The sequence below is a fragment of the Podarcis gaigeae genome, assembly GCF_964106915.1.
Source record: "Podarcis gaigeae genome assembly, chromosome: 2".
Lineage (NCBI taxonomy): Eukaryota > Metazoa > Chordata > Lepidosauria > Squamata > Lacertidae > Podarcis > Podarcis gaigeae.
The window spans coordinates 93,896,065-93,911,367 of NC_139679.1; the positions used below are offsets into that span (position 1 = coordinate 93,896,065).

Consider the following 15,303-nt stretch of genomic DNA (forward strand, 5'->3'; position numbering starts at 1 on the left):
CTGATAAATTCCAAATCAATAATTCTGGCTCTGATACATTTACAAGGGCAGGGACTATCAGAGCCATTTTAGCATATTCGTTCCATTAATCTGGGCTCCATTTGGAAACACCAGACAAAATTATATGCATGCTTACTCAGAAGTAACTCCCATTATGTTCAACATGATTAATTTCAGGCAAATGTACATAAGATCACAGCAACAAGGTATCAGAACCCCCATCTGGTTCTGAAAATTTGAACTAACCGAAACAGAGGAGAAAATGATTATCGAAGGCAATCACCTCCTCGCTTGCAACTTGCTTCAACCTGAAGTTACCAGCTTGAACCATAAAAACCTTCCAGCTGAAGAGGTAAACTGTGATCTCTTTGTGGATCCTTTGCTTGGGAAAAAATGCTGCTGAGCACCTGCCACTTTTGTCCAGGCCGCTAGCCCTGGCATGAGGAGGAAGAAACTCTGGATAACCAGTAGTGTGTTGGCAGCTGTGAAAACAACAGCTTGACAACAAAAGTAGTTCTTATTCAGAGCGGGGAGATGTGTGTGTGTGTGTGTGTGTGTGTGTGTGTGTGTCAGAATTTGCATAAAATCAGTACCATCTGAAACAGTAAGAACACTGTGAAACGGTCTATGTACGTGCAAACCTGAACAGCAGGAAATTTCAAACATACTAAGTTATCTTTCAGGTGGAACTAGCCCAAATAGAGACAAGTGCTTGTTGCCTTTTCAGCACCCACTGAAGACCAAGACACTGAGGTCCACCTCTGAGGGTTTTCTGGCAGTTCTCCCACAGCAAGAAGTTAAGTTACAGAGAACCAGGCAGAGGGCCTTCTCGGCAGCGGCGCCCTCCCTGTGGAACGTCCTCCCACCGGATGTCAAGGAGATAAAGAACTACACAACTTTTAGAAGACATCTGAAGGCAGCCCTGTATCGGGAAGTTTTTAATGTTTGACGTTTTATCAGGTTTTTAAATTTTGCTGGAAGCCGCCCAGAGTGGCTGGGGAAACCCAGCTAGATGGGAAAGGTATTAATAATAAATTTATTATTAATAATAATAAGGCTTTAAAAATATTTTTACCTCAGTCTGTATCAGTACTGGATTTGAAATTCTTTATTATGTATGTTTTCATGATGTTTTCATTGTCAATTGCTTTGGGCTGCTTTATGGGAAGTTATTGCTAAATGAAGTAAATGAAGTTGTGATTCGACTTCAGTTTAGCAGCCTCCCCCCCAATCCAGCCTATTATTTCCTCTAGGCAACGGTCCAGCACCTGCATGGCTTCACCTGATGGAAATGACAAGGAGAAACAGAGCTGCATGTTGTCCACAAGCTGGTGACACAATAGTCTACACAGTGCCCAATAACCACTCCCCCAACAGCTTCAAATAAATGTTTAAAAGCTTGGGGGACAAGATGGAACCCTAAAAGACCTCACAACATTATTGCCATAGGACCATACAGCACCCCCCCCTTTCACTCTCTGAAAACAGATGTGCAGGTAGGAGGGGATCTACCATATCACTATGCCTTCAATTCACATAGCCATTCCAAGAGTACATCATGGCCGATGGTATCAAAAATTGTCCAGAGATCCAGGAAAATTGACAGTCACACTGCCCTCTCCTCCTGATGAAAGTCACCAGTCAGGGCAACCAAGACGGTCCCGGTGCCAAAACCAGGCCTGAAGCCAGACTGAAATGGGTGTAGATCAGTGTTTCCCAAACTTGGGTCTCCAGCTGTTTTTGGATTACAAAACTCAAACATCATTGAGCTTCCCCCCGCCTAAATGAAGCCTTAAAATAGAGTAGGGAACGCACCCCCCATATTATTTATGGCACATGGGTTAGCAGTTTCAGAATCAGAACTTACGGCAGGGGGGGAAACAAACAAAGCAACAAAAACCACTCAGCACTAATGCTGTAGCTCATCATTACCAAGGTCCCTGTGTTTCATATGCATGCTATGCCATTAGATAATTATATATATTTTAAATCAGCTCCACATTATACAGCTCAATGAAAAGATGTACTGCGTCTACCCTGTACGCTTTTCACTGTATGGCCTCTATAATTTCGTAAGAAATCACTTAGACTGTACAGATAAGTCCTTAACAGCCTTTTCATTTTCAAGAAAATGAACTTATTAAAAACAAAAGCATTATCATAAAATTATATGACAAGCTATAGCTCAGGGATCCATTTCCTCGGAAATGTCACGTGTGTATATTCACTTTCATTATGAACGAAAAGCAGACATTCAATTTTGCTTGACAGGTTTAGCAAATAGCTCTTTCTGAATAAAACCTGGTGAACCAACAATATTGAAAGTCTGCAAATGTGAGATCCTAGAAGACTTATGAAAAAATAAATAACCTAGATTCTAGTAGACTAAATGACAGACATGTTTTTAAGTAATTGGTTTTCTTTTCCTCCTCCTTTCTCCCTGACAATCGTACGGACTATGTTTGCATGTCACACTAAACAATGTTTTTAGTGCAGCATGCACAAGCTTGTGTACCTTCCACCTATAAGCCAGATGGAGTACAGTGGTACCTCAGGTTAAGTACTTAATTCGTTCCGGAGGTTCATTCTTAACCTGAAACTGCTCTTAACCTGAAGCACCACTTTAGCTAATGGGGCCTCCCGCTGCCGCTGGAGCACAATTTCTGTTCTCATCCTGAAGCAAAGTTCTTAACCTGAGGCAATATTTATGGGTTAGCGGAGGTTATAACCTGAAGCATATCTAACCTGAAGCATATGTAACCCAAGGTACCACTGTACTTGGGATGTTTTAACTTTCCATTTCCTTTAAATGAAGCCTGTTGATTCCTTCAGCTGGGAATAGTTTAGTCTAACTACGTTTAAACATGTTTTGAAGTTGCCTTGTTTTCAAACTGTCCGCATTCAGTGATAAACTACCTAGAAACTGATAAAAAATATTTCCCCAGAGCACTAGCCGTTTTGGTCTGTTGCAGCAAAAGCTACGAAGTGTCTTGTGGCACTTTAAAGACTAACAAATTTATTATATCGTAAGCCTTCAAGGACTACAGTCCACTTTATCAGCTGCACTGAATGTTACCCTGAGTATATGTGCAGCTGCTACTCAGGATAATACTTCAAGCATACCATAATAAATTTGTTAGTCTTTCAGATGCCACAAGACTCGCTGTTGCTTCTAAGGTCTTCCTCCTGGCTACACAGAAGGGATGAGGTAAGCAAGTGAACTTGAGGTTTGCTTCACCTTGTTCCTACTTGTGCTCCTCATGATGCTAACACAGCCACTGTCGTTATCTAAAACATCTCGTCAGCGTATTTAGAGCAGATAGGTCTCATAGCTTGGACTAATTTTCACTTTAGAAAATACATGCTTGCACGATATCACTTCCGATTCCTGGTGGGCAGGGCTGGTCAAGGCCATTTTGATGCCATGGCATTAACTAAAAATGCCACCACTTGCCCTCCTTACACCTGAGGAGCCCCAGGGAACAAAAAGAGGAGGGTGGCAGTATGTGGATTTGCTAGGTAAGTGGGTCTGGAACCTCTTGAATCTCACACTGGGCAAGACTACTTGATTGAATTTTAAGGGATCTACAACAGGTTGCAGCCCAACATAACTACCTGCCTTCAATGTGCTCCCCTATCAGACGAAGGTAGAGGAGCTTCCTCACAACCCTCACATTAACATGCCAATGAGGGCTTGCCAAATCATAACCACTTGGGCCTCACAGTTTTGTATGAATGAGTAGGGCAAGCAGCAAGTGGAGGTCCTGTCCTTTCTAGCCTAGTAGCTTTTTAAGAAACTTCAAGGAAGCCTCCCTTGACCTAACAGATGGCTCAGGATGTCTGTCAACATGTGTTTTTCATTTTTCTTCTCTTAAATATACATGGCACCTGCTAACATATCCTACGCTGGCAATCACTCTGTAGCCAGCTTCACACTCATGTTAAAACACACACACACACACGCACACACACACAAAAAATAGCCACCAGCAACTTTTCCAGTCCGAGGCAACAGACAAAAAAATTCCTGCACAGCCCTGCTAAGCAGCAACCTGTTCAACCTATATTACATAGTGGGCAGGTGGGTGGGTGCTGAGCCCAAGGGCAAAAGAGAGGATTTCGGGAGAAGAGCCAGGCTCCACTCTGCTAATTCTGCACCTGGTGTGCCAGTTTTGCCACAGCCAGGTCACTCTTTCCTATCTTTTGGGGCAAAGTGTCCCCCATGTTTACCAGAAAAGTGTGTGTGTAAATTGGCAATGGTTTTTTGTTTTGGTTTTTTTACAAAAATACAAGAGAATACAGGAAACAAGCAAACTCCCAGAGCGCACAGTTCAACTGCTAACTGATATAGGAATTAGATACCCTAGGTAAATTTTTATTATTTTAATAATGTTTCAGTGGTTCACTGTAACTGCATTTAACATTTTAGACTGTATTAAGCTTGATTTTTGTGTGTTCTGCATTTGTGAGTCTCCCCCTCTTATACGCTGCATTCCATCTCTCCTTATCTACCCCTGAAAGTGGTACAAATGACAGGATGTTTTAGCACCACAGTGTAAATCAGCTATCCTTGAAGCTATCTGAGACCCAGGAAGAGGATTTTATGATGCTCTTCCCTCACTGAAGGCTAGGTTGCCAGGGTAACACCAGACATCTGATACCTAAAATGGCCTGGGCACACTGGGGCCACTCCAAGGTAACTGCAGGGGTGAAGATACCAGTATGGAGCCATGCATGTTTTACTTCTCATGACTTGTAACCTTTCCTGATGTATGTGAAGATGTTTTATGACTCTTTGTTTGCTGTGTTTGAACTACTATATAAGCTTTTGTTTTGAAGTGCCTCAGGGCAGACCTTCTCAACTAGCATGTTGAGTTGAGTGAGCTCCGTCCTATTGCAATAGCTATAATAAATGCTGGCTCCCTAAATCTGCATGCTGAAGATATTTTCCTTGGTTCTGTTGTTTATTCCAAAGGTGGTTGTTCCTCAGCTGGGTAACAAATAAGGTGGTGTAGAGGTGAATTCTTACCACATCAGCCTGCATCAAATTTTGAAGGAGCAACACTTTGAGATTTTATCCTGAAATCCCAGATGAAACTCCCAAGACTATTGTTTTTGTTGTTGTTTTTTGTTATTTTGGACCCTATAGAATTTTTTTAAGCTTCTGATCACCTTTGCAATTCACACAAAATCATAATAATCAAGAGAGCCAAACCCGTCACTTTCCCAACTGACAGTCGCATGTATAGAAGATAAAACAATGTGGTTTTAAAAAATAAAGCAGTAGCTTTCAGAAAAACAACAACACTTCTATTATATTAAAGCATAATTAAAAAATGAGAGACATTATCACGGTTATTACAAATATGCTACCTTCTTTTAAAAAGAAGTCAGGTCAGGATTTGCTATGCAAAACCAACTGATCATTTAGAAAGTAGATTTCACATAGACCTTTGTTCATAGTGAAGTGAAGTGATTCTGAATGGTCACCACATGCCAAAGCTGTGCCCAAAGCACTAACTGATGTACTTGGACAGACTTTACACTGGAAAGGACCTATGCCGTTGCAAATTTCCTACTTTTAGAACAAAACAGTTTGCAAAGTAACTGCTCAGGTTGTTGGCAAAGAAACTGGACTATGATGCACAGAGCATTGGTTTGATTTAGCAGATTTTTAAATCTTGATAGGCCTTGCAGAATCTAAATGACTAGATCACAAGATGCCCCTCACACATTTTAAAAATCATACAGCATCCACAATACATCCTTCTTAGCAAAACCTATCTGCCTCAGAAAGTAGATTGAAAGCAGAAGGAGAGAAATGAAGGCCTAGGGCAGCCATGGCCAAACTTGGCCCTCCAGCTGTTTTGGGACTACAATTCCCATCATCCCTGACCACGGGTCCTGTTAGCTAGCGATGATGGGAGTTGTAGTCCCAAAACAGCTGGAAGGCCAAGTTTGGCCATACCTAGCCTAGGGAAACAATAAAGCCATAGTTAGCAAAATGTAGTGATACAAGTACCAGAGTTCTACATTCATACACATTTGAGTCATTTCTTAAGTGCATTCATTTTGTAACTGAACCACTTCTCACAAGTGGGGGACCTGCCACCTCAATAGAGGGCTCAATTGGACATTAAATGCTTTACATGAAAGAGGAGGAAAGTAGTGCTTCTTGTCAATGAAAAATGTTGCAAAATGGAACAGGTTAAAGTAGCTTGAACCTAGGTGTGGAAGGTACTACCAATATTAAAAGAGGAGGTTAAGAACATCAGTATAGTCTAGTTAAATACAAGCCAAGAAGGGCAGCTTTATTCACTACTTTATCATGGGCGTATGAAATTCAATGCCCTTTTGAATTAATGTATAATATTACAGTGGCATTTTAAAATAAGAAATAAAGGAAGGGGGAAAAGTTTTAAAAATGACACTTTACCTGCAAGGCACAACATGAATGATTGCAGTACGAGCAGTTCCCATAGCAACCTCATTTTCAGTTTCTGAGGTCAAAGGAGGCCCAACTCCAATATGTAATGATTAGAATGCTGCTTCGTTTAAGTTTTATACAATCTTTAATCTGTAGGGATACAAAGAGAAATATCATTACTATGAGATTCAGGATTACAGCTCCGTATGTTCTTTGAGATTCTCTGCCTTTCCATATGATCTAAAATAAATTCGCACCCGAAGGAATGCAGAGAAGCTGTTATTTTTAAGTCGGTGAGACAGGTAAAAATAAATAAATCATACCCTTTAGATATTATACTATATTTTAATGTGTGTGTGTGTGTGTGTGTGTGTGTGTGTGTGTGACAGAGAGAGAGAGAGAGAGAGAGAGAGAGAGAGAGAGAGAGAGAGAGGCTGTGACAGAAAGACTAAGTTAAAAGAAAGCCTACAAGTTGTGAGGAAAAAGCTCTTCTGAGTTAGATATTAGATCTTCCCACTCTGTCATCTTCTTTCCACAGCCTTATACAAGCCGTATTAACCTCACTGCCAGCTCACTAATCTAGTAATTATTATTTAGTTAATTGTACAAAACACCTTGAAGATGGCAGCCCACTAAGTGTTTGTCATCCTCTACTTTATCCCTTGACAACTTTGAACTTGCTCACATCGCAGCAAGTGAAATGGTAATAAGGGCAACCTACGGGTCCCTGTGGAGATGATAAATGCCCTTCTGTATACAAAGTCAGGGTGAGCCATTAGAGAAGAGCAAGACATCCCTTTTTGCCCAGGGAGCTAGGGCACAGTCTCCCCATTGCTCACGGCCTTCCAGCAGCACAGATAGCCCGAGATTAATTGCTGCACTGTAACTCAAATCTCCCGCATGACAGTGTGTTGTCTTCCTTACAGACCTCTGGAGCAGCTGGGGGAGGGGGGGTCAACAAGTTGGCAAACCACTTAAACTCTTTTAGCCATTTGACTGGAGGTAATTTATTTTCAGCAAAACACGACTCCATTCTCCACCCCTCCCCTTTTTAAAGGAACTTCCCTGCTCTATTTTGGCTTCAACAAAAAGGTTCTATCAGACTTGTTTCAGTATTCTTAATCTAAGCTCCGCTCAATCTAATATAAATTCAAACAGCCTCCCTTCATCTTTGTACTTTAAGTAGTTTTAGAGAACTAGTTCCACAATGTTTTGCCTGTGTGTTTGGGTGGCTGTGTGTGTGTGTGTGTGTGTGTGCGCGCGCACGCACGCATATTAAACACACACACACACATCTCTTCAAGTATCTATGCTAGGCATTTTTAGATTAAAAATAAATAAAGCCATCTAATCATATGTTCTCATCATTTATTCATCTTTCTGATGTCTGGAAGTTAAGGAGCCTTCAAGTTTACAAGACAAACGGCATGCCTAATAGAAAGTGAAGTGGTATCATTAGAGGTCCCTGCTTGCTTTTGTAAGTTAAAATTGTTCAGTTTCTAATAAAGTCAGGTTCAATGTGCTGAGAAGACTAAGAATCCCTATCATCTGATCTGCAGATGTTACTTGAAGGGAGTAATTGGAATATATTCCACAATTCTGACACGTTCAGTGATTAAGCTGACTGCAGATAAGCAGAAAAGTGTTGATCAATGGAACTGAATAGCATTTTAACGCAAATGATTACAGCAAACATTATTAATTGGGCAAGGAGCATGTCACAGATTCTGCTATGCAATGTTCAGCAGCTCCTGTCTTGTATCTTTAAAGGACAGTTCAAGGATGCACCAGGTTTTAGGGCCATATACATTAATTGTGCTGATGAAATTAAAGCTCCCCTTTTAAGCAAATGTAAGTAACAGCTGTATGGGGGACTGAACAGAATAGGAACCATGTGGGTGGCGAGGGGGGGTTTAACTCTTTCCATCTATGATGGTCCCAATTAACTACCCCTACCCTCAATCTATGTTTATCAGAAAGGAAGCCAATCGTGGCCCAATCTTGGGGCACAAATTTCATCAGGACTAGGGTGGTGTTGGGAAATGGCTAAATTGTCTCTTCCAGTCCCCTGTGGTTCCTGTGCTGTTCAAGGTTCTGCCAATAAGCAACCATGGCAACTTTGGCATCAGAACAGAAGGCTGGCAGGCAAGCCAGTAGCACAGGTGGAAGGTAGCCCGGGTGAGCTATTTTAAGGGGAGTGGGAGCATCTTCCGCCTCCTTTAAAAAGGGACTGGGGTGAGCTATAAGGGAAGGGGGTGGTTTGGGGTAAGACAGAAGGGTTTGGGGAAAGCTGTAAGTGGATAGGCAAAGGGGTAGGTGAGGTGTAAATGAAGAGCTCTTTGGTCAGGTGTAAAGGAAGAAGGAGCTAGGATGAGGGGAAAGGAGGCCCATCTTCCAGGTCCGCACTGCCATGTGAGATCACTCTTTTTTGAGCTGTGCTTTTTCGGGCGCAGCACCCAAAAACACACATTTGGGGTGCCCTGCCTGAAAAAAGTGCAGCCCGAAATCACCTGTTTTTACTGGGACAGTTGACAGGTATGAATGTCATCAGAACAATATGACAATATTTGAGTCCCGAAATATTGGACTCAAACAGCCTCAAGCTCGCAGTACAGCCCAGAGTGGATACCATTATCTTGAGTAGTGACATTGCCAACTGTTATCACAGTTTCATAGAGTTAAAACTACATGTAATGTTAAATACATCCTGGGGTAGCTCAGTTGGTAGAGCATGAGACTCTTAATCTCAGGGTCATGGGTTTGAGCCCCATGTTGGGGGAAAGCTTCCTGCATTGCAAGGAGCTGCGCTAGATTACATTTGTCAACTCATGGACTCTATGAGTCTACGATCAATTTTAACATGTTTATGGCTGTTGCTGTTTTTCTTGTGAAAAACAAATTGTATTTACTGATTTCGAATTTACCTTCAGAACTGTGTGTTTCTTTTAAACAGTCTCGTTCCTTTGGCAAACAGCATTTTGTGGGGGAGAGGGATTATTGACACTGTGGTGCAGAAAAACAGGTTGTGTACCATGTGCAGCCCCAATCCTGATCCACCCCACTCTCGGCTAAAAGCCAAAACAGACATTAAAAAAATGCAATTATGCATTTCATGTAACTTGTAATTGGTGCATGTACTTTATTTTTTTGTATTTCAAGTACTGCTTTTCCTAAAACATACTGACTCTCCTTAAAACTGCTACACATGCCAGGAAGGAAAATCTTTACCATACAGTTATCCAAAAGTTGTCCCCTTAACACTTCTGTTTCAGCTATGGGACTTCATTTTCTACTCCAGTCTTTGTGCCCCACTTCAAAAACTCATACAGGAACCCCCAGAACAGTTTGGGGAAGTGGGGATAGAGAAGATGGAAAGGAAATACCATTGTGCAGGTGAACAGGGACAGTTTTGTTATATACGACCCATAGCTACATTTTTTGTATGTTTAATAATTTCCAAAAAGCCCCAATTTAATACATGCATTCTGCCCTAATTTCTGTAATCTATAAGCACAAAAAAATCGCAGACTCTAAATGGCACCAAACATAAAGTAAATGTTTGCCTTATTAAAAAGGAAAAAAGAAAAAGAAAATTTGCATAGTCACAAGTGACCTGAAGAGATGGAGAAAAATGATATATAAATACAATTTGAATCTAATGCTGTTCTCACATTTGTGCTGATGCTTTTCTAACTTTACTTTTTGGCGATTCCATCCAGCTGTGGCAAATTGTTTTGAAAGGCACCTTTGTTCGTAATTGGATTTTGATAGAAAAAGTTGACTGTAAGAACTCTGAGCATGATAAGGCAAGGAAGAAGCAACGTGGGCATTGTTGAAAAAGTGTTTAGGGGCTCTTTTTCAGAGGCTCTCAGCAAATCAAATACACTGCTATGGGTACTCAGAACCTTTGGAAAACAAATTGTTGAACCTATGTGTTGCTTTGATGACTAAAAAGCAATTCCATTTTTCCCATTCAGAAGGAAAACAAATCAGTCTGCCATGAAGATGTTTGCATATAAAGTCCTATTGCTTGTACTGTCAATTTCTCCTGGCATCCCATAAAAAGTATGTTTTATAAAGTAACTCAGAGCCATATCAAAAGAGCTGCAAACAAGAATAGGCTTCTTTGGGAATTGTCTCACGTTTGTTTTTCTTCTGCCCACTGGTGTGCTACTGTGTGCCAATTCTGTTAAATGCCAAAATAAATCACCATTAATGATGTATGTTGTGCATGCCAGGCAACGACTGGCATTTTAATCACCTAAATAAAAGTCAAGCTAAAGATGAGCATAAAAAACAACTCTAAAACCTAGTGTAATGACTGTCAGAGTAATGTTGCAATGCTTTGCACTCTTCCTTCAGAGTAACTCAGTGGAAATTATGTGCAGGATTAGGTGGCATGTCTTCAATCATTAACATGCCAACATGGAACCAAATCCCAACAATATAACTTACTTCCAAGTAAACCTAGGGTGATTAAAGTCGGTTGCAGCACAATGAATTCAGTTTCAACTTTAAAATGATTGATTCTGTTTAATCCTATAAAAGTTTAAGAAGAATGCATACAGGAGATCACTAAAATAAAATTAGTTATGCTCGTCCTTAACTTTGCTGTTGTTGTTATAATACGGAAGCCTCTTGTACCAACGTGCTTAATTCAGCTAACACTCTCTGCATGCCCCTGAAGCTTTACTCTAGATTGCACAACGGAAGAAGCAAACTGTAGTGTACTTGACCCCATTGAAAGGTGGCTACTAACGCCCATGGATTTCTAGTGCAATTGTTTTAAGTCTAGCAGTGTTATTTTGTAATAACTGAGGCCTCTGAACTATCAAGGATGTTCCATGTACAATGCATTGCAGAAATTCAGACATGACAGCCCGGCCATCACTGCCTAGGAAAGTCTGTAGCTGGTACACCAGCAGCACCCACTGAAAGTGTTTCATGTCACTATGGCCAATTCAATTTCCAGAGTTACCTGTACTAAATGCTAATGTACCGTTTTCCACTGTACTGAAAGTTGAGCTCCAACAGACTCCTCTCTCTTAATAATAATAATAATAATAATAATAATAATAATAATAATTTATTTGTACCCCGCCCATCTGGCTGGGTTTCCCCAGCCACTCTGGGCGGCTTCCAACAAAGATGAAAAATACACTAAAATGTCACATATTAAAAACTTCCCTGAGCAGGGCTGCCTTCAGATGTCTTCTGAATGTCAGGTAGTTGTTTATCGCTTTGACATCTGATGGGAGGGCGTTCCACAGGGAGGGCGCCACTACTGAGAAGGCCCTCTGCCTGGTTCCCTGTAACTTGGCCTCTCGCAGTGAGGGAACCGCCAGAAGGCCCTCGGAGCTGGACCTCAGTGTCCGGGCAGAACGATGGGGGAGGAGACGCTCCTTCAGATATACTGGACCGAGGCCGTTTAGGGCTTTAAAGGTCAGCACCAACACTTTGAATTCTGCTCGGAAACGTACTGGGTGCCAATGTAGGTCTTACTGTCTTTGTAGCTCTGTAAGGGATAAACTACAACTCCACAAATACTTTAGGAGGCGGGAATGTACTTTAAATACATACTGTGTATGCAGTCTTCACCAGCTCTTCCAACAACTTTTGGATCCTCCTCTCATTGGATTTTATCTATTTGGGGTGGTCATTACAAGAACTTTGTAACTAAGAATTAGCGTCCAGGTTTGCCTTCCCACCCTACCAAGCCCTTTTCATATGCCACCCACTACTGGGCCAATAACGATACATCCAAATAATAATAATAATAATTCACCAATAACTACTTAACACAGACCACTTAATTTTATCCTAGAAGAAATAACTCCAACCTAAATGGTCTTACCAAAGAAGGAACCATTGTCTTTATTGCACACTACTGCTTCCCAAAGTTCTGCTACTGGAATCATGGGGGAACTGGTTGACCCACTTTGCCCTGAGCTCCTTGGAAAATGAACTGTATGTCATACATTTAAATAATTAATTTAACAGGTGTTCTTAGTAAGGAAGTATACTATTAAAAGCACTAATATCTTTCTTGCAGAACATGGATCTCCATTTTCAGCTTCTTCTTTTTTGAGCTACACACTTTGAAAGCTTGATACTTGCATAGTTTTCATGAAATATGTACAGTACCTCTAACTTCCCTGCAAAACATGATGCACTATATATAGCACCCAGTCCTTGTAAAAGGAATTACTTGACATTAATTTAGTCTTCAAGGAGGCATTTAGTGATATATTCCCAATGAAACTTATGCAAACGTAGTATTTCAGAAATCACCTTATTTATATTACAAGTGAAAGCAGACGAAATAAGAAGAGGGAAAGCAGTTACAAGAGGAAGAGTTATAGAAGCAAGATAGTGGGATCAACAAATGAACTCAACTCACCACTCATTCTTCCAGAAAACATGCCAGATCATGAAATGTCTCACATCTTCCTTATATGTCATGAGAATGACATATACGTAAAAGCCTTTGATATGATAAGCACCATGCAGAATACTTATATGCAAGCAGCCTACTGTACGAAGTTACTTTGTCAAATGAGGCTATTATGCATAATGTTCACAGTGTGGGATAAATGGAATTTAAATAGCTGAAGTACATATTGAGTTATTGGGTATCTCCTTGTCAGACTAGGACGTGATTTCATTTTGCTGCTACACTGAAGTCACACACAATAACAAAGCAAGAGCTCATCTCAGCCTAGCGATTCATACTTGTCAGGCCTCTTCTCTCTGTGGTGTACAGAAAGTCCCATTTCGCTGCAGCACATCCACCATCAGTTGTCATGAAACTCAATTACAATCTAAACAAAATGAGAGACAGTGGGCTCTGTACATATCTTTGTTATTTTGTCTCTTCCAAGTTCCTCAAAAACAATTCTGAAAATCTGACAGATTCCTCTCCTCTCCAATAAGCCCACCCCCAAGCCTGTAAAAGCTGCTTCGGACTGCCCTCCAACCCTCCAGAGCAGATTTTGAGGGGGTTGCAGGGATGAACAGATGAGGGTTCAGTCCTAGTGCATGAGTGGAAGTCTGTTCTGCTCATTCCTAGGTAGCATTAGATAAACTATACTAGTTCATATGAGAATGCTATTTTATTAAGGAATTCCTGGTCTGCTTAGACATTAATTCCTTGATAAAAAGCCCTTGCCACAGTGTTTTGCAAATTACATAGTGGCAACTTATGCAGCTGAAGCATTATTGGTTTTGGGTGAAGACAAAGGCAAAGTAGGTGTTGAGAAGTTCCACCTTCTCTCCTTCTTCTTTCCCAGTACAGTCATACCTCAGGTTGAATGTGCTTCAGGTTGAGCACTTTTGGGTTGCACTCCGTGGCAACCCGGAAGTAACAGAGTGCGTTACTTCTGGATTTTGCCGCTCGCACATGCACAGACGCTCAAAATGATGTCACGTGCATGCGTGGAAGTGGCAAAACGCAACCCACGCATGCACAGATGCACTGTCGTGTCTTACATTCCATTCAGGATGCGAACAGGGCTCTGGAATGGATCCCGTTCGCATCCCGAGGTACCACTGTAGGTGGAAGTGTGAAGAGGCAAGCCTCGAGCTGCTATGCCTTCTTTTCCAGCAAGGCATTTGCTTCAGGAGTAGTTTTGCACAACATCCTGATCCTATGTCTACTGTGAGACAGCACCCCGGGACTCTCCCTCAAACTTCCTCACTAAAGGCCCTCACAAATGCCTCTGTTTACAACCACAATGATAATGGTAATAATGGTATCATTTATCCCCCACCCATCTGGCTGGGTTTCCCCAGCCACTCTGGGCAGCTTCCAGCACATTAACAAATGTAAGTCCTAGTCACAAGTTGCAATCAGCTAAATAGAACTGCTACTGATTGTTAACGCTTCCCCCAATTTTTAGAGGAATAGAAGGCTACTGTAACGCACACGGACATTTAAATTATTGTGGTTTACAAAAAACAGAGCAGTATGTATACAACCAGTAAATCAGTAATGCATCAAACCATTAACACAAAAACATTTATAACTGATATAACTTATATTGGTTTAAACTTTACACTGTTAGCTGATCTGTATTTGTGTATATTCTTTCAACCTAAATGCAGGTTATAAATGAATTAACAATGCTAATAAGTAAGTAAATACATTTCTGACCAGCTACTAATCTCATCTCGTTCTTTGCCTGGAGTGGATTTCTAACCTAGAAATACTGTGCTCATAGTTCAAATATTTTTCATTGTTTGGTTAAGAGTTCACATTTCTACAAAGACTGAAAGGCCCATTTCTCTGTAGCTTATATTATCTGATTATTTAACTGCCTTTCTCCTAGCCTACAGATACTATCTTTCAAGGCTGCTTCACACTGTCCATTCTTTAAGTGAACAGCTTTTGCCTTCAACCCCAGACTTTTCAAACATAAGGTTAGGAGCTTAGTTCTTTATTACTCCTGTGATGCCATTAACGTTCCACTTGCCTCACACAAAAAGACATCCACCCTTAATTTTTCAAACTAATAGCATCTAGAAAGCTGTGTATTTTCTCTTACTGAGAAAATAGGCTTCCCAGAGCAATTGGGACTAGAAGTAAATTGTTGGAATTTATCTCCCAGCATCCTTTGGCATATCCATTGTGCACTGTTCAGCTGTAGAAGAATTTATGCAGTATCAGCTTTAATTCATTTTGGGCTGGACTGAACACAGTCTGCTAATTTAGCTCATCAAACAAATCTACATCAAAAACATACTATTAGTATGACTAATTAGTTCAGTGTTGGGAGTGTTAATCTGACTCAGTAGTTTGTAATTTAAGCAAATGTCAACAAAGTCCATACAAATATATATAGTTTAATGAAAAGTCCTGATGTGTGTTGTGGTCACTG

At 40.9% G+C, this 15,303-nt stretch overlaps 1 protein-coding gene across 9 annotated transcripts in view; it reads right to left on the reverse strand.

Moving 5' to 3' along the window:
- The window catches only part of LOC310837225 (contactin-4), a 509,134-nt gene that overhangs the window by 263,085 nt on the left and 230,746 nt on the right, over positions 1 to 15,303 (reverse strand). For 8 of the 9 annotated variants that reach the window (XM_083723375.1, XM_083723377.1, XM_083723366.1 and 5 more), the window contains one exon: positions 6,437 to 6,577. The exons of the other annotated variant lie outside the window; for it this stretch is intronic. In XM_083723375.1, the coding sequence (XP_083579501.1) occupies positions 6,437 to 6,491 (55 nt within the window). In that variant the 5' untranslated portion in view covers positions 6,492 to 6,577. The remainder of the gene's footprint in view (positions 1 to 6,436; positions 6,578 to 15,303) is intronic. 9 annotated transcript variants of the gene reach the window in all.